The sequence below is a fragment of the Macaca nemestrina genome, chromosome 20 (assembly GCF_043159975.1).
Source record: "Macaca nemestrina isolate mMacNem1 chromosome 20, mMacNem.hap1, whole genome shotgun sequence".
Taxonomy (NCBI): domain Eukaryota; kingdom Metazoa; phylum Chordata; class Mammalia; order Primates; family Cercopithecidae; genus Macaca; species Macaca nemestrina.
Window position 1 is genome coordinate 45,672,552 of NC_092144.1, and position 19,871 is coordinate 45,692,422.

General features: G+C 42.7%; 1 protein-coding gene across 5 annotated transcripts in view; it reads right to left on the bottom strand.

Annotated features, from left to right (window-relative positions):
• Positions 1 to 1,908: 1,908 nt before the first annotated feature.
• The window catches only part of LOC105495467 (ZFP14 zinc finger protein), a 182,257-nt gene continuing 164,294 nt past the window's right edge, over positions 1,909 to 19,871 (bottom strand). For 4 of the 5 annotated variants that reach the window (XM_071086452.1, XM_071086450.1, XM_011765077.3 and 1 more), the window contains exon 5: positions 1,911 to 5,532. In XM_071086452.1, the coding sequence (XP_070942553.1) occupies positions 4,166 to 5,532 (1,367 nt within the window). In that variant the 3' untranslated portion in view covers positions 1,911 to 4,165. Of the gene's footprint in view, positions 5,533 to 7,270; positions 7,574 to 19,871 lie in introns of all 5 variants that reach the window. The other variant, XM_011765079.3, reaches the window with a different exon arrangement.

Consider the following 19,871-nt stretch of genomic DNA (forward strand, 5'->3'; position numbering starts at 1 on the left):
AGACGGGGTTTCTCAATGTTGGTCACGCTGGTCTCAAACTCCCGACCTCAGGTGATCCGCCCACTGTGGCCTCCCAAAGTGCTGGGATTACAGGCATGAGCCACCATGCCTGACCACTTGGCTGTTCTTTACTTGGGTTGGTTTTATTTTGTTGTTTCCTTTTTCTTGACGGAAATACTTATTCATTCCCTCAACACATTCATCTGTGTGACAGGCCTGGTGTTGCTGCTGTGGGTAAGTGAAGAATACGAAGACTGTATCCACAAATAAGATTTCCTTACCACATTACAGGGTATTAATTTCTCACTGAATAGAACTTTGATGATATCTGATAAGGTTAGATGTGCAGGCATCTCACTGTCATTCATTTCTACATATTCTATAATTTTGGTTTTCATTTTAAACATTTTATTATTGAAATTTCAAACACATACAAAAGTAGAAATATTAGAGCAATAAATCTCCACGAACAAACCACTCCACTTAAATTATCAACATGTTGCCAATTTAGTTCCCAGCTCTCTTTGCCAATTATTTTTCTTTTGCTGGAATATTTTAATCCAAATGTGTCAATCTTCATTTCATAGTATGTATCTCTAACACATAGCATCTTTTATTTTTTATAATCACATTGACATCATCCCTAACCAAATTAATATATGTAAATGTCATTTAATATTAATTCATGTCCACACTTCCCCCACTGTCTCCAAAATGGCTTTTTATGTTTTGTTCAAACCGGCTCCAAGTAATGCCAACATACTGAATTTAGTTGACATGTCTCTTTAAGTCTCTCTTAATCTGTTAACGGTTGCCCTTCCGCTTGTATTTTCATGCCACCTGTTAGTTGAAGAAATCAGGTAATTTGCTCTGCAGAATTTCACACATTCTGGATATGTTTGGCTTCTTCCTGTGGTGCCCTTTAAAGCCAGCCCTCCATATTTGCAGATTCAACCAACCTCAAATAGAAAATACTCAAAAAAAGAAGAAAAAAACAATAAAAATAAAAATACAATAAAAATAATACAAATTGCAAAATACGGTATAACAACTATTTACATAGTATTTACATTGTGTTAGGTATAAGTCATCCAAAGATTAAAGTATACAGGAGGATGTGAGTAGGTAATATGCAAATACATACAATGCCATTTTATACAAGGGACTTGAGCATCCTCAGATTTTACCATCACTGGAGGATCCCGGAACCAATTCCCCATGGATACCAAGGGATGACTATACACTGTTCATCTAGTCCCCTTGTTTTTTATTCCAGCAATAAGGCTTTGTATATGGTGGTATTGACTTCTTATTGCACTATGTCAGGAAGTATGTGTGTTGTCTGATAGACCTATTTTTATTAAGGTTAAAATAGATCAAAGGGTTTAGAGGTGGCCAGCTTGATAAATCCACCATAAAAATCTCGCTATAAAATGTTTCATCTATTAGTTGTAGTACCCATTGAAGATCGTGTCTTCTGGACCCATTATTCCATTAAGGTCTAGAAAATGGTGATTTTTCTAATCCTATAATTCCTTCTGGATTTATTAGACTTCTTTAAAAAAGAAAAACCCAGGCCGGGCGCGGTGGCTCAAGCCTGTAATCCCAGCACTTTGGGAGGCCGAGACGGGTGGATCACGAGGTCAGGAGATCGAGACCATCCTGGCTAACACGGTGAAACCCCGTCTCTACTAAAAAATACAAAAAACTAGCTGGGCGAGGTGGCGGGCGCCTGTAGTCCCAGCTACTCGGGAGGCTGAGGCAGGAGAATGGCGTAAACCCGGGAGGCGGAGCTTGCAGTGAGCCGAGATCGCGCCACTGTACTCCAGCCTGGGTGACAGAGCCAGACTCCGTCTCAAAAAAAAAAAAAAAAAAAAAAAAAAAAAAACCATTCAATTTTTTTTTTTTTTTTTTTTTTTTTTTGAGACAGGATCTCACTCTGTCACCTAGGCTGGAGTGCAGTGGCGCGATCTCAGCTCACTGCAAACTTTGCCTCTTGGGTTCAAGCGATCCTCTCACCTCAGCCTCCCAAGTAGCTGGGACTACAGGCACGTGCCACCATGCCTGGCTAATTTTTGTATCTTTAGTACACACAGGGTTTCACCATGTTGACCAGGTTGGTCTCAAACTCCTGGCCTCAAGTGATCCACCCACCTTGTCCTCCCAAAGTGCTGGAATTACAGGCATGAGCCCCTGCCTGTGCCAGGCCAAATCCACTTGAATCTGATGAACTTCTGGTGACCCTGAAATTTCGTTCACATGGGAAAAAGAAATGAAATGTCAATTTTTCCTCCGATTTATTGATTTCAAGAATAATGAGTTGGGCTGGGTGTGGTGGCTCATGCCTGCAACCCCAGCACCTTTGGAGGCCAAGGAGGTAGGATCACTTGAGCCCAGAAGTTCAAGACGTGCCTGGGCAACACAGTGAGACCCTTTCTCTAAAAAAAAAAAAAAAAAAAATTAATTAGCCAGGCACAGTGGTGCACACCTGTAGTCCCAGCTACTCAGGAGGTTGAGGTGGGCCCAGGAGGAACAGGGTACAGTGAACTATGCTTGTGCCACTGCACTCCAGCCTGGGGGACAAAGTGACACTCTGTCTCAAAAAATATATATATAAATTGGTGCTCTAGCATCTTCCATAGGTGACCAAATTATGCAGCCACAATCAAGTAAACTATCAAATTACTGGTGGGATCACATCAAAAACTCAACTTGAAACAACTCCTACTGGTTGAAGATACTTACAGAATGATGTTTTCTTTCTTTTCCACAGCAGTTTTATACACACACATAAATATACACAATAATATGAAATTCCTAGGTGGTTCATTTCTTTTAAGCCACATTTTTGATAGTTTCTAATTAATTTTGAACTGTGGTCAGACAACAGGGATTGTAAGCCTTTTGCTTTCTGGAATTATGGGAAAATCATTTCCTGTTTCCCTCTAATTCTTCAACAGCTGTACTACTAATGACCTCACATTCATGAAATTCACAGGGTTTCTTTTTGGCATGAAATTTCTAATGCAGCTCAAGTGCTGAAGAACTTCCTACATTCACTACAATCTAGATTTTACCTAGAATAAATTATGTTTAATAATTTCTGAGAGGTGACAGGAGGCATTTCTACATTTATTATATCTACAGATCTTCCTTGTATGTGAATTCACTAATACTAATGACAATAACAATTATAGATAATATTTACAGAATACATGCTATATGACTGTGATTCCTCCAAGTATTAACTACTTACTCCTTGCAACAATCCTATTCCACAGTGTGGCAGGCTGACTCTAAAAAGGCCCTCCAGTGGTCCTGTCTTGAGGACTTGTTCACACTCTTGTATCATCCTCTTCTCTTGAGTGTGGGCTATCCTAGTAACTTATTTCTACCAGTAGAAGGTGAGGGAATGTTACTTCCATGATTAGATAACACATGATTGTAACTTCCATCTTGCTAGCAGACTCTCCCTGCTTTTGGCTTGCATGCCTTGATGAAGCAAGCAGCTATGCTGATGAGACTATTGTGGCCAGGAACTGCAGTCAGCGTTCAGCCAACAGCCAGCTAGAAACTGAGAATCTCAATGCAACAGGCCTCACGGAAATACATTTGGGTAACAACTGTGTTAGTATGGATGTGGATCCTTCCCCAGTTGAGCCTTCAGATGAGACCTCAGCCCTGGCTGAAATCTGTAGCCTTGCAAGAGACCCTGAAGCAGAGGACCCAGTTAAGTCATGCCTATACTTCTGATCCAAATTGTAAGATATAAATGTATGCTATTTTAAGCTACTACGTTTGTGGTAATTTATTACACAGCAATAAATAACTAATACATATAAGTACTATTATTACCATTTTACAAGTCAGCAAAATGAGGCACAGAAGCTTAGTATCTTGTCCAATAAATCACACTGGTAATAAAGTGGAGAAAGGGAGATAATGACAGATAAGGCTAAAGATTTTCCTACATTCATTACGTTATTCTCATAGGAATTTGCTGAAGATAAACCATGTTTAAATGGTGTTGGAAGGCTTTTAAATCAACATATTCTTTCTCTAATATAAAATTTATTATGTTTGGAATTAAGCATGGAACACATTTTCTCAAAAATGAATTTTCTGATGTTCTGTAACATCATATACATTTGAAGGCTTTCTTCTATTAAATTCCATTATGAATCTTCTGATGTTGAGTAAGGTGTGAATGCTGTCTAAAGGCCTTCTTACACTCCTTACACTTGTAGGGTTTCTCACCAGTATGAATTCTCTGGTGTTGAGTAAGAAATGAATAAAGTCTAAAAGCCTTACCACATTCCTTACATTCATAAGGTTTCTCACCAGTGTGAATACTCTGATGTTGGGTAAGTTGTGAGAGCAGTCTAAAAGGTTTTCTACATTCCTTACATTCATAAGGTTTCTCACCAGTGTGAATACTTTGATGCTGAGTAAGTTGTGAAAGCAGTCTAAAGGCCTTTCCACACTCTTCACATTCATAGGGTCTCTCACCAATATGAATGCTCTGGTGTGAAATTAGCTGTGAGTAACTACTAAAGGTCTTCCAACATTCCATACATTCATAGGGTTTCTCACGAGTATGTATTCTCTGATGGCGAACTAGTTGTTGTCTTAATCTAAAAGTCTTCCCACATTCCTTACATTCGTAGGGTTTCTCACCAGTATGAATACTCTGATGAACAGTAAGTTGTTGGCATATTCTAAAAGCCTTCCCACATTCCTTACATTCATAGGGTTTCTCACCAAAATGAATTTTCTGATGTACTCTAAGGTCTGGACCACATACGAAGGCTTTCCCACATTCCTTACATTCATAGAGCTTTTCAGCAGTATGAAGTCTCTGATGGCGTGTAAGGTGTGTACACTGTCTAAAGGTCTTTCCACAGTCCTTACATTCGTAGGGTTTCTCACCAGTGTGAATTCTCTGATGTCGAGCCAGTTGCTGATGTACTCTAAAGGCCTTTCCACATTCCTTACATTCATAGGGCTTTTCACCCGTATGAAGTCTCTGATGTTGAGTAAGTTCTTGGAGCACTGTAAAGGCCTTCCCACACTCCTTACATTCATAGGGTTTCTCACCAGTGTGAAGTTTGTGATGTCGAATAAGATGTGCACGCTGTCTAAAGGCCTGCCCACATTCTTTACACTTATAAGGTTTCTCACCAGTATGAATTCTCAGGTGTTGACTAAGTGTTGAGCGACGAATAAAGGTCTTCCTACACTCCTTACACTCATACACCTTTTCTCCATTATGAACGATCTGATACTCCGTAAGAAAATTGTGCCTTTTGTAAGTGGTCATTTTTTCAGAGGTAATTTTCACTTGCCCAAAATATTCCTCTTGTTGTTGCTTTTCCCCCTCAATCTTGCTTTTGCATTCCCAATCATTCCTAAAAACAGAACCCTGAAGGCTATAGCTTTTAATTCTTTCCATTATATCCCATTGAAATGAATATATTTCATAAATGTCCTTTTCTGGAGATAAAGTATTGGTCCTATATCTGGATTCCAAATCTGAAAGAAAACAAGAAAGCAAATACATACTGTTTTCCTGTTCCAGAAAGGAAAAAACAAAGAACAAACAAACAAAAAAACTTCTGTAAAGAAATAAAAGGCACTAAAATAATGCCTGTTACAAGCTGAATGGATGAGACAGATCTCAAACATACACATTTCTGCCACAATCTTACATATGTGTACCTAAAAAACTTTATCTTCTACAAAAGTATACACTAAAAAATTACTGCATTCAGAGGAAAAATAGGCCCGGAGCAGGAACACTTAATTCTATGCATCTTTTTTTTTTTTTTTTTTGAGATGGAGTCTTGCTCTGTCACCTAGGCTGGAGTGCAGTGGCACAATCTGCGCACTACAACCTCGGACTCCCAGCTTCAAGCAATTATCCTGCCTCAGCCTTCCTAGTAGCTGGGATTACAGGCACACACCACCAAGCCAGGCTAATTTTTCTGTGTGTATTTTTAGTAGAGATGGGGTTTCACCATGTTGGCTAGGCTGGTCTCGAACTACTGATCTCAGGTGATTCACCCGCCTCAGCCTTCCAAAGTACTGGGATTACAGGTATGAGCCACCATGCCCAGCCAATTCTATGCATCTTTAATCAGTAGAACACTAATAAATAAACTAGTTGACATCTAAAGGGATAAACTAAAAGGCAGCTCAGCATGGCTAAAATCCACTTCATGTGTATTAAAATGCACAAAAATAAAGAAGCAATGCTAGACTTCAGGTCCTGAGACACTGCACATGAAAATAAAGCCCAGAGCTAGTGAGGACGTCGTTAAGGTGGGAGTAAGGTAAACTGAAGCCTGTCTTTAGATAAGAGGCCATGCAAGGTTGATGGTACATTCCTCTGGGGAGGGAGCCCTGGGTGCAGACATTTATTATTAATTTTCTTAAAACAGAGGTGAAAGGGCTCCTGGTAATAAAGCATCATATGGAAGGCCTTTGTCTTTCCTACTGAACATTATAAATATACCTCTACTAAGCTAGCTCCACTGGACTAGGACAATTACTCATGAGCCAATCATCTTCTACATTATACACAATTCTTTTGTCACTATTCTGCTAATGTGTACCATGGGACAGATTGCAGTCTCATCATTTTGAAAAAGGGCAAGGGGGTTGGGCACGGTGGCTCAAGCCTGTAATCCCAGCACTTTGGGAGGCCGAGGCGGGTGGATCACGAGGTCAGGAGATCGAGACTATCCTGGCTAACATGGTGAAACCCCGTCTCTACTAAAAATACAAAAAACTAGCCGGGCGTGGTGGCGGGCGCCTGTAGTCTCAGCTACTTGGGAGGCTGAGGCAGGAGAATGGCGTGAACCCGGGAGGCGGAGCTTGCAGTGAGCCGAGATCACGCCACTGCACTCCAGCCTGGGAGACACAGCGAGACTCCGTCTCAAAAAAAAAAAAAAAAAAAAAAAGAAAAAGGGCAAGGGAAACATAGCAAATAGAGTCCAGGAGTGCAGGCAGGGCTGGTGATTAGGAAAGCAAGTCAAATCAGTGAAGGCCTGATTTAAGTGTGGAGAAGGATCACCTAGAGATTTGTTGAAACTATGCAGATGTGTTTTTAACTGACTGAAACCATCTTAGGACAAAATCCTGGGCAAGTAATTGTTTTGTTCTTGTTTACATTCTCCAAGACATTATTGGGATGCTGATCAATATTTGAGTCTTTCTATTTAAATGTTTTCAATGCTATCTCTTTGCCATTAGAATAAAATATAAATACCTGAGCATAAATAATAAAGCTGCTGCTTGTCAACAAATCTCTTCTCCCATTTATTCTCTCTGTCCATAGCATACTGGGCCTCTTTCAACGCACAAAATGCCCCACAACTGTTCCAAATAAATAGGACTCTTCACAGGCTGCTCCTTCTTTGAGGAATCCTCTGACACTGCATGGTTGGCTGGTTTTCATTCTCAGCCTCAAATCAAAATCACTTCTTCACAAAGGCTAGTCCTGCTGGCCCTATTTAAGTCTATGCACTTTACGCTTGTCTTAGTCCATTTTCTGTTGCTTATAACGAAGTATCTGAAAATGGGTAATTTATAAAGAAAAGGAATGTATTATTATTATTTCTACTCTACTCTGACAGATTAAGGAGTTTATTTCTTAACAATTATGGGGGCTGAGAACTCCAAAGTTGAGGGACTGCATCTGGTGAGGGCCTTCTTGCTGGTGAGGACCCGGAAGAGTCCCAACGCGGTGCACAGACCATCAGTGGGTAATGGGGGCTGAGTGTGCTAGCTCAGGTGTCTCTTTCGCTTCTTACGAAGCCATGTGTCCCACTGCCATAATAACTCATTAATCCATTAAGCCATGAAAGCCCTTGTAACCCATTCACCCCTTATAGGTCCCACCCATGGGGATTAAGTTTCAACATGAGTTTTGGAGGAGACAAACATTCAAACCATAGCAACACTCTTAGCAAACTCTCTTTTCTTTTCTTGTTTTTTTTGAGATGGAGTTTCTCTCTTGTTGCCCAGGCTGGAGTGCGATGGCACAATCTCAGCTCACTGCAACCTCTGCCTCCCAGGTTCAAGTAATTCTCCTGCCTCAACCTCCCCAGTAGCTGGGATTACAGGCACCCACCACCAGGCTCGGCTAATTTTTCTGTATTTTTAGTAGAGACAGGGTTTCACCATGTTGGCCAGACTGGTCTTGAACTCCTGACCTCAGATGATCTGCCCACCTCGGCCTCCCAAAGTGCTGGGATTACAGTGTGAGACACTGTACCCGGCCATGCACATTCTTTTTCATATTTATAACTCTTTCTCCGATTTTTGAATATGTTTATTAATTTTCTCATATTATTCTGTTAGCTTAGTCTGTTAAGTGTTATCCTTGAGTTACCCCTGGGGCAGAAACAATCTCTATTATCGCCATTAATTAACAAATCCCAAATACATATTACCAGTTTAATTCTCATAATTATATAGTCATTAATTAATATGTTTATCTGCCTCTAATCTTAATACCAGAGGTCCCCAACCCCCGGGCCACAGACCAGTCCATGGTCTGTTGGGAACCGGGCTGCACAGCAGAAGTTGAACAGCCAGTGAGTGAGCATGACCGCCTGAGCTCCACCTCCTGTCAGATCAGCAGTGACTTTAGATTCTCATAGGAGCGTGAACCTTATTGTGAACTGTGTATGCGAGGGATCTAGGTTGCACACTCCGTATGAGAATCTAATGCCTGATTATCTGAGGTGGAACAGTTTCATCCCAAAACCATCTACCATTTTCCCTCGCCCCAGTCCATGGAAACATTGTCTTCCATAAAACCGGTCCCTGGTGTCAAAAAGGTAGGGACTGCTGCTTTATACCATATTATAATGATTTACTTATCTCTGCTAGAATTTATGTTATTACTTATCAATTCTACACTTACTCAAACTTCTGTTGACTAGGTGCAGTGGCTCACACCTATAATCCCAACACTTTGGGAGGCCGAGGGGGGCAGATCACCTCAGGTCGGGAGTTCGAGACCAGCCTGACCAACTTGGAGAAACCCCATCTCTACTAAAAATACAAAATTAGCCGAGCGTGGTGGCAAATGCCTGTAATCTCAGCTACTCGGGAGGCTGAGGCAGGAGAATCGCTTGAACCCGGGAGGTGGAGGTTGGGGTGAGCCAAGATCGTGCCATTGCACTCCAGCCTGGGCAATAAGAGTGAAACTCCATCTCAAACAAAACAAAACAAAACAAAACTTTTGTTCCTTCACATCCTTCCCTTGTGTGGTGCTATCCATTCCCATGTAGCCAACGCAAGTTAAGGTATTTTTTTTTTTTCAATCATGCTAACATTGAAAGGCTTATGAAATCCTGAGCAAAAAGTCATGGCAAATATCAAGTACAGCAGAATGACTATCAAAAATGGAAGGGCGTCTGGGGTCACCTGAATGCACGAGAGTAAAAATAAAGGCTATGTTGGATGTGGGCTCGAAGATCATGATCCAGATGGGGTACTTTCATGAAGAAAATCTAAAATGCTGAATGAAGTAAGCAAAGACATGGGTTGAGACAGTATAGGAGAGGAGGAGAATTTTTTTTCTGTGACTACAGTATAAATGTGTAAAACTGGTGAAATGACCCAAGTAACAGTTTGTGATCACTGTGAAACAAAGTAGGAAAAAACAGAATGATGAAACCAAAAGACATCTTCACTTCAGATTTTAAAACTCTTTCCTAAATATAGAACAGTAATACTGAAAAATACTACATTATAAAGAACCTATGAAAATAGCTACGGATCTTAGAAGAACATTCATAGATACATTTAAATTCTTAGAGCAATAGAAATGAAGGAAAATATGAGTATCCCACTCAAAAGTTAGACAAAGAACAACAAAGTATACTGAGGAACAAAGAATGAAGAAATAGATTAAAATGAAAGCAGAATTTCATTGATTAGATAACAGAAATGAAAGTCACATATAAAAAATCCAGGTTGGCCAGGCATGATGACTTATGCCTGTAAACCCAGCACTTTGGGAGGCTGACGCCGGAGGATTGCTTGAGCGCAGGAGTTCAAGACCAGTCTGGGCAACATGGTAAAACCCTATCTCTACAAAAAATTAGTCAGGCATGGTGGTGCTTGCTTATAGTCCCAGCTACTCGGAAGGCTCAGAGAAAGAGGATCATCTGAGCCCGGCAGGCAGACATTGCAATGAGCCATGATTATGCCACTGCACTCCAGCCTGGGTGACAGAGCGACAACCTGTCTCAAAACAAATAAACAAAAAACCCAAGTTGTTTGGAAAACAAAAACAAAAACAATCAGTGGAACACAACCATTAGCTAAGATAACAAGAGAAAAAGGAAAGCATTCAAACAAAATAAAAAATGGTCACTAGCTATTCAGTGACAACTCACCATAGAGCTCTTTTTTTTTTTTTTTTTTTTTTAAGACAGAGTCTCACTCTGTCACTAGGCTGGATTGCAGTGGCACAGTCTCGGCTCACTGCGACCTCTGCCTCCCAGGTTCAAGCGATCCTCCTGCCTCAGCCTCCCGAGTAGGTGGGACTACAGGCGCGGGCTACCATGCCCAGCTAATTTTTTGTATTTTTAGTAGAAACGGGGTTTCACCATGTTGGCCAGGATGGTCTTGATCTCTTGACCTCGTGATCCACCTGCCTCAGCCTCCCAAAGTGCTGGGATTACAGGCGTGAGCCACTGCGCCCGGTCACTCTCACATTTTTTGTACATCTTGTTGGCAGAAGCACTACCTACCTTTGTTCCGGGATATCTTTTCAAGAATGTTTCTATACTATAACAAACGGCCTTGCAAGGTAGAGATAATGTCTCTCTCTGGATCAATAGGCAGGTTTGCTTGCTTGTTCAGGATAATAAAGGTAATGTCTCCTTCCAAGCTAAGGCTACGTACACTTATTGCCCATGATGAATGATTTGGGTTCTCTAAGCTCAGTGTTCCTTTTCTATAAGGCAGCTCACTGCATGCTCAGGAACTATCTAGACCCATCCATACCAGCCTCATGGGACTTGCAAGCAAGGAGGAACTGCTGGCTGTGCTGACAACAATCAAATCCTTTGTCTTTGACTGAGAGTGTGTGTTTCCTGCCAGCATCCATGACACTATGGCAAGCTAACTTGTCAGCTTGCAAGTAGGGTGAAGTTGTAGAAATAATATAGTTCTGGACACTAGTAAATAACAAAACAGAATATTTTGAAAATTATAATGGACTACTATGACAACCAAGGCTGATTACTAACAAAGTACAGAAAAAGTAATCAAGGCTGGGCACAATGGCTCACGCCTGTAATCCCAACACTTTGGAAGGCCGAGGCGGGTAGACTGCTTGAGGTCAGGAGTTCGAGACCAGCCTGGCCAACATGGTGAAACCCTGTCTCTACTAAAAGTACAAAAATTAGCCAGGTGTGATAGCAGGTGCCTATAGTCCCAGTTACTCGGGAGGGTGGGGCAGGAAATCACTTGAAACTGGGAGGCAGAGGTTGCAGTGAGCCGAGATTGTGCTACTGCACTCCAGCCTGGGCAACAGAGCAAGGCTCCATCTCAAAAAAAAAAAAAAAAAAAAGAAAGAAAAAGAAAAAGTAACGAAAGACTCACTCCAAAAATTATTTTGAAGATCATCAAAATTTGAGAAAGCACTCAATTATATTTAAAGTGGCCCAGAACATTTTATAAAACCTAAAACTCCAAGTTATCTTTGAGTATAAAAATGAAATCAGGCTGTGCGCAGTGGTTCACGCCTGTCATCCCAGCACTTTGGGAAGCTGAGGTGGGCAGATCGCCTGAGGTCGGGAGTTTGAGGCCAGCCTGGCCAACATGGTGAAACTCTGTCATACTAAAAATACCAAAATTAGCTGGGTGTGGTGGCACGCGCCTGTAACCCCAGCTACTCAGGAGGCTGAGGCAGGAGAATCATTTGAACCCGGGAGGTGGAAGTTGAGGTGAGCCAATATTGTGCCACTGCACTCCAGACTGGGCAACAGAGTGATTTAAAAAAAAAAAAAAAAAGTCTTCTTTCTCTTTGCCCACACATATTCCCTTGGAAAAGTCAATTTCTAATGGCTTTCTTTGGTCACCAGACAGTCACCTAGAACAGGCAAAGCCTATAGAACAGAAATATAAGTAGTTGGGTGCCATGCAATAATACTACAGGGATTTGAATTAAGGATCGACATATCATTTTAAATGAAATTGTGTAACTGGCTTTTAAGTACATTTTTAAAGGACTGGGTAGGTACTTGAGTCGATACTTCTGTTTGACGTGTTCAAGCCACAAATACACAAATATACAGCTGTCACTGATAAACCTGGGAAGCTGACCCCTTTAGTCTAGGTTGGCCTTCACGAGATCAGAATGCCCAGCTCCTATTTATCAGGGTAACACCAGCTGACTCCCTGATATGTAGGTTCTGGAGGATGTCTTATCAGGACAGTCAGGGAGGTTAGGATTTTTTGTTTGTTTGTTTATTTGTTTGTTTGGACATGAAGTCTCACTCTGTCACCCAGGCTGGAGTGCAGTGGTGCAATCTCGGCTCACTGCAACCTCCGCCTCCTGGGTTCAAGTGATTCTCCTGCGTCAGCCTCCCAAGTAGCTGGGATTACAAGCATGTGCCACCACGCCCGTCCAACTTTGTATTTTTAGTAGAGACAGGGTTTCATCATGTTAGCCAGGCTGGTCTTGAACTCCAGAGTCAGGATTTGACCTGTGCTGCAACCTTCTGGGACCTCCTGTAGGAAGTGCTGTACCTGCTTTGGAAGAAGCAGCTCTCATAGGAAATAACAGCAACTGGTTCCTCCCCAGGATATCCCAGAAACAAGAGGTGGAACTTAAGCTGGCTTGTATTTTTTTTAATCAATGCTCTGACTCTGTATCTCAGTGGAAAATTCTATTCAACAAGAAGAGGGTCGGGCATGGTGGCTCACACCTGTAATCCCAGCACTTTGGGAGGCTGAGGTGGGTGGATCATCTGAGGTCAGGAGTTCAACACCAGCCTGGCCAACATGGTGAAACCCCATCTGTACTAAAAATACAAAAAATTAGCCGGATGTGGTGCCACGTGCCTGTAGTTCCAGCTACTTGGGAGGCTGAGGCAGGAGAATCACTTGAACCCAGGAGGCAGTGGCTGCAGCGAGCCGAGATTACGCCATTGCATTCCAGCCTGGGCTATAAGAGGGGAACTCTATTCCAAAAAAAAAAGAGGAAGAACATAATTTATTCTCCTCTAGAACTAAAAAAGGTTGTATTTTATCAGAATAATATACCAGTTTAATTAACTTCTTTAATGCTCTTTGAAAATGTGAATTTACAGACTAGGCACTGTGGCTCATGCCTGTAATCCCAGCACTTTAGGAGGCTGAGGCGGGTAGATCACCTGAGCTCAGGAGTTTCAGACCAGCCTGAGCAACATGGCAAAACCCCATCTCTACTAAACATTAGCCAGGCATGGTGGTGTGCACCTGTAATCCCAGCTACTCGGAAGGTTGAGGCAGGAGGATCACTTGAACCTCAGGAGGCAGAGGTTGCAGTGAGCCAAGATGACATGACTGCACTCCAATCTGGGTGGCAGAGCAAGACTCTGTCTCAAAAAAAAAAAAAAAAAAAAAAAAAATTTTATATATATATATAAAATACATAATTTTTATATTATATATAAATACAAATGTTGAAATGAAAATTAAAAATCTAACAGGTAGCTTTAACAACAGGTTAGACTTAGCACACGAGAAGACTAGTGAATACAGGCGTGGATTTGAAGAAGATACCAAAGTTGAAAGGAATAAAAAAGAACAACAGATAGGCTGGGCGCAGTGGCTCAGGCCTGTAATCCCAGCACTTTAGGAGGCCAAGGTGGGCAGATTGCTTTGAACTCAAACTCCACAAGCTTGAGACCAGCATGGCCAACATGGTGAAACCCTGCCTCTACTAAAAATACAAAAAAAAAATGGGTTTGGTGGTGCTTGAGCCGGGGAAGTGGAGGCTGCAGTGAGCTGAGATTGTGCCACTGTACCCCAGCCTGGACAACAGAGTCACACCCCGTCTCAAAAAAAAAAACCAAAAAAACCCCAAAAACCAGAAAAGAATGTAAAAGATACATGGAACAACATTAAAGTGTCTAACATATGTGTAACCCACACAGAGAAAAGAACAAAAATGAGAAACAAACACTATCCGAAGATATAGTAACCAGAATTTTCCCAAACTGACAAAAGACATCAAACCCAATATTTAAAAAAATTCCCAGCTGAGCCTAGTGACTCAGGCCTGTAATCTCAACAATTTGAGAAGCCAAGGAGGGAAAACTAATTGAGGCTAGGAGTTTGAGACTATCCTGGGCAACATAGGGAGACCCCATCTCTAAAAAAATACAAAAGTTCACTGGGTGTGGTGGTGTGCACCTGTGGTCCAAGCAACTTGAGAGGCTGAGGTAGGAGGATCACTTGAGCCCAAGAGGGTGAGGCTGCTGTGAGCTAAAATCGTATCACTGCACCCCAACCTGGGCATCCAAGCAAGACCCTGTCTTTAAAACAAACAAACAAACAAACAGAAAAAAAACTTCCTAAATACTTCCAGCAGATAACACTACAATATCCACCACACTATAAAACTATTCCACAATATAATTGGGATTTTTACATTTCACTGCAATATAAAGGTACGCACACCACAGTAATCTGTTAAAAAAAAATTCTAAAAGCAGCTAAAAGGAAAAAATACCTGTAAAACAATTACCTCTGAAGGAGTTACAATGTAAGTGACAAACTACTACTCAATGGAAATAATAAAAGACAGAAGACAAGGAGGGGATATTTGCTAAGAGAAAATAACTGCCAACTCAGAATTCTATTCTCCACAAAAATAAAGACAAAATTTTGTACCCTGTAAAAATTAAGATGAACGGCCGGGCGCGGTGGCTCACGCCTGTAATCCCAGCACTTTGGGAGGCCGAGGCGGGCGGATCGCGAGGTCAGGAGATCAAGACCATCCTGGCTAAGGTGGTAAAACCCCGTCTCTACTAAAAATACAAAAAAAATGGCCGGGCGCGGTGGCTCAAGCCTGTAATCCCAGCACTTTGGGAGGCCGAGACGGGCGGATCACGAGGTCAGGAGATCGAGACCATCCTGGCTAACACGGTGAAACCCCGTCTCTACTAAAAAATACAAAAAACTAGCCGGGCGAGGTGGCGGGCGCCTGTAGTCCCAGCTACTCGGGAGGCTGAGGCAGGAGAATCGATTAAACCCGGGAGGCGGAGCTTGCAGTGAGCTGAGATCCGGCCACTGCACCCCAGCCTGGGCGACAGAGCAAGACTCTGTCTCAAAAAAAAAAAAATACAAAAAAATACAAAAAAAATTAGCTGGGCGTGGTGGCATGCGCCTGTAGTCCCAGCTACTCAGGAGGCTGAGGCAGGAGAATGGCGTGAACCCAGGAGGAAGAGCTTGCAGTGAGCCAAGATCGTGCCACTGCACTCCAGCCTGGGGGACAGAGTGCGAGGCTCCGTCTCAAAAAAAAAAAAAAAATTAAGACGAAATAAATACATTTTCTAATAAAACGTAAGAGAATGTATTGCCAGTGGGCACAATAAAATAAATACTAAGTAAGTTATTTGGGTACACAGAAAATGGTTCCAGATAAAAGCAATGCAATGCAGAAAATAATAAGGCGCACTGTAAAAGGTAAACATGTGGGCAAATGTAAACAAACATTCACTACATATTACAATTAGAAATTAATGCCCTGTGGGGATTAATTTGTGGAATTAAGATACATGACAACATGGCTGGGTACAGTGGCTCACGCCTGTAATCCCAGCACTTTGGGAGGCTGAGGTGGGGGGATCACCTGGGATCAGGAGTTCAAGACCAGCCTGGCCAACATGGCGAAACCCCGTCTCTACTAAAAAATACAAAAATTAGCCAGCATGGTGGTGCATGCCTGTAGTCCCAGCTACTCAAGAGGCTGAGGTGGGAGAATCACTTGAACCCAGGTGGCAGAGGTTGCAGTGAGCTAGAATCCCACCACTTCACTCCAGCCTAGGCAATAGAGTGAGACTGTATATCACAAAAAAAAAAAAAAAAGATATATGACAACAAATGCACAAAAAACTGAGGACACATAAAAGGAATTAAACTACTATTAAGGGTTGGGTACAGTGGCTCACGCCTGTAATCACAGTACTTTGGGAGGCCGAGACAGGAGGATCATTTGAGCCCAAGAGTTCAAGACCAGCCTGGCCAACACAGTGAGAACCCCATCTCCAAAATAAAACAAATTAGCCAGGCATGGTGGTGTGTACCCGTAGTCCTACCTACCCAAGAGGCTGAAGTGGGTGAACTGCTTGAGCCCAGGAGTTTGAGGTTGCAGTGAGCTATGATCACACTACTGCACTCCAGCCTCAGTGATGGAGTGAGACCCTGCCTCTATAAATAAATGAATACTTTTTTTTAAATTCTATTAAGAGCCGGCCGGGTGTGGTGGCTCATGCCTGTAATTCCAGCACTTTGGGAGGCCGAGGCTGGTGAATCACAAGGTCAGGATATTGAGACCATCCTGGCCAACACGGTAAAACCCCATCTCTACTAAAAATCCAAAAAAAAAAATAGCTGGGCGTGGTGGTGGGCACCTGTAGTCCTAGCTACTCCGGAGGCTGAGGCAGGAGAATGGTGTGAACCCGGGAGGTGGAGCTTGCATTGAGCTGAGATCTTGCCACTGCACTCCAGCCAGGGCAACAGAGCCAGACTCTGTCTCAAAAAAAAAAAAAAAAAAAAAATTATATTAAGATCCCTACAAGTGTGAGAAAGATATAAAGAAGCTAATTGCAGGTTCGATGCAATAAGTAAATAATGTATTTGTTAATCTCTAACGCAACCACAAGAAGAGAACTAAATGTATGTATAACGATCATGTTATAAAAGGAAAAACTAGAATAAAAATGCTTGATTAATCCAAAAAAGGCAGGAGAATGAAAAAAGGAAGAACATATTGAGCAAACAGAAAAACACTGGGAAGACAGCATATTTAAATCCAAATATATAAGAAAATTAATGAAATGTAGACGGATAAAATACATCAATTAATAGACAAAAATGGCTGGGCACAGTGGCTCACACCTGTAATACCAGCACTTTGGGAGGCCAAGGTGGGAGGATCCCTTGAGGCCAGGAGGTTTAGACCAACCTGGCAACACAGTCAGACACTGTGTCTATAAAAAATGCTTAAAAATTAGCCATGTGTGGTGGTGCGCACCTGTAGTCCCAGCTACTCAGGAGGCTGAGGTGGGAGGATCACTTGAGCCCAGGAAGTTGAGGCTGCAGTGAGACATGTTCATGTAACTGTCCTCCAGCCTGAGGCAACAGAGAAGACCCTATCTCCCAAAAAAAAAAAAAAAAGAAAGAAAGAAAAAGAAAAAGATCTTCCTTACCAACACTGTGGATAGGATGCTGTTTCCATTGATGGGGGCAGCCTAGTGCAGGCTGTTGCAGTCCATGTGCGGTAAGGGAAGTATTCAGAGAAGAGCAGCCCAGCATGTACCAGGCAAACCTATCAGGAATCTAACATTTTCTCTCAACCTCCCACTAGTACCATTCTCAGCAAAACCAGTATCATCTTCAATTTGAACAAATGAAATAGCCTCCTAGTGGGTCTTCCAACGATCCATCATGCCCTTATTCAATCTATTCTCTGTAGAGTGATATTTAAAAATCAGCTCATGTAGGCCGGGTGTGGTGGCTCATGCCTGTAATTCCAGCACTTTGGGAGGCTGAGGCAGGTGGATCACGAGGTCAGGCGTTCGAGACCAGCCTGACCAACATGGTGAAACCCCATCTCTACCAAAAATACAAAAATTGGCCGGGCGCGGTGGCTCAAGCCTGTAATCCCAGCACTTTGGGAGGCTGAGACGGGTGGATCACGAGGTCAGGAGATCGAGACTATCCTGGCTAACACGGTGAAACCCCGTCTCTACTAAAAAATACAAAAAACTAGCCGGGCGAGGTGGCGGGCGCCTATAGTCCCAGCTACTCGGGAGGCTGAGGCAGGAGAATGGCGTGAACCCGGGAGGCGGAGCTTGCAGTGAGCTGAGATCCGGCCACTGCACTCCAGCCTGGGCGACAGGGCGAGACTCCGTCTCAAAAAAAAAAAAAAAACAAAAAAAAAAAAACAAAAATTAGCTGAGTGTGGTAGTGTGTGCCTGTAATCCTAACTACTTGGGAGGCTGAAGCAGGAGAATTACTTGAACCCAGCTCAGCAGTGAGCTGAGATCACGCCACTACACTCCAGTCTGGGCAACAGAGCGAGACTCCATCTCAAAAAAAAAAAAAAAAAAAAAAAACCAGCTCATGTTACTCCCCTGCTCAAAAATCTCCAGCAGCTTTCTACCACACTTAAAATAAAAAATGTCAGATGCAGCTGAGTGCAGTGGCTCATGCCTGTAATCCCAGCACTTTGGGAGACTGAGGTGGGAGAATCACTTGAGCCCAGGAGTTCAAGACCAGCCTGGGCAACATAGCAAAACCGCTGTCTCTACAAAAAAATACAAAAATTTTCCAGGGGTGGTGGCATGGGCATGCGCCTATAGTCCCAGCTACTTGGGAGGCTGAGGCCAAGGTGGGTGGATCACCAGGTCAGGAGTTCAAGACCAGCCTGGCCAACATAGTGAAACCCTGTCTCTACTAAAAATACAAAAATTAGCCAGGCGCGGTGGCAGGCACCTATAATCCCAGCTACTCTGGAGGCTGAAGTGGGAGAATCGCTTGAACCCGGGAGGTGAAGGTTGCAGTGAGCCGAGATCACGCAACTGCACTCCAGCCTGGGCAACAGAAGCGAGATTCCATCACACACACACACACACACACACACACACAAAGTCAAATGCCTTCTCCTATGATATACAAACCATTACATGATCTTGCTTTTGCCTAACATTATCTTGTTTCTATACCTTTCACTTACCTTTTGAATAAGCATCTGAATCATCTTGGGCTTCTTGCAGTTCCTCAAACATACAAAGCTCCCCTCTCCCCACCCAAAGCCTTTGTATTTGCTGTTCTCTGCCAGGAATGTCCTTGCTTTAGATATTCATATGGCCGGCTCTTTTTTCATGTCACTACTCAAGTATCACCTCCTCAAAATGTCCTGACCACCCTATTTAAAATATCCCTCTCTACTTGCCAACTTCCATTCTTGCCCAGGCTGGAATGCAGCAGCGGGATCTCGGCTCACTGCAACCTCCACATCCCAGGTTCAAGCGATACTTCTGCCTCAGCCTGCTGAGTAGTTGGGACTACAGGCGTGTGCCACCACGCCCAGCTAATTTTCGTATTTTCAGTAGAGACAGGTTTCACAATGTTGGCCAGGCTGGTCTCGAACTCCTGGCCTCAAGTGATCCTCCCGTCTCAGCCTCTCAAAGTGCTAAGATTACAGGTATGAGCCACTGCGCCTGGCCCTTCTTACTTTTCTTAATCCTTGTCGCTACCTAGTGTTATGTATTGGTGTACTTGTTTACTTAATGTCCTTATTCCTATTAAGATGGAAACATGATTGCTGGGACCTATCGGTCTCATGCTGGACATCTGCTCCACTAGCGTCCAGCACAACACCAAGTTCCGACTAGGCACTCAAGTACTTGCCAAATAAATGAAGGAATATATTTCTAGCCAATGAAAGACATATCAACCTAATCATGATAGAAGCTGGAAAGAAACTGGGTCCTAAATATGGACTGAACTGTGTTCCCCAAAATTTTAATGTTGAAGCCCTAACTAACTGTATTTGGAGATGCGGCTTTTAGGAGGTAATTGAGGTTAAATGAGGCCTAAAGGTGGGGTCCTAATCCACTAGAATTACT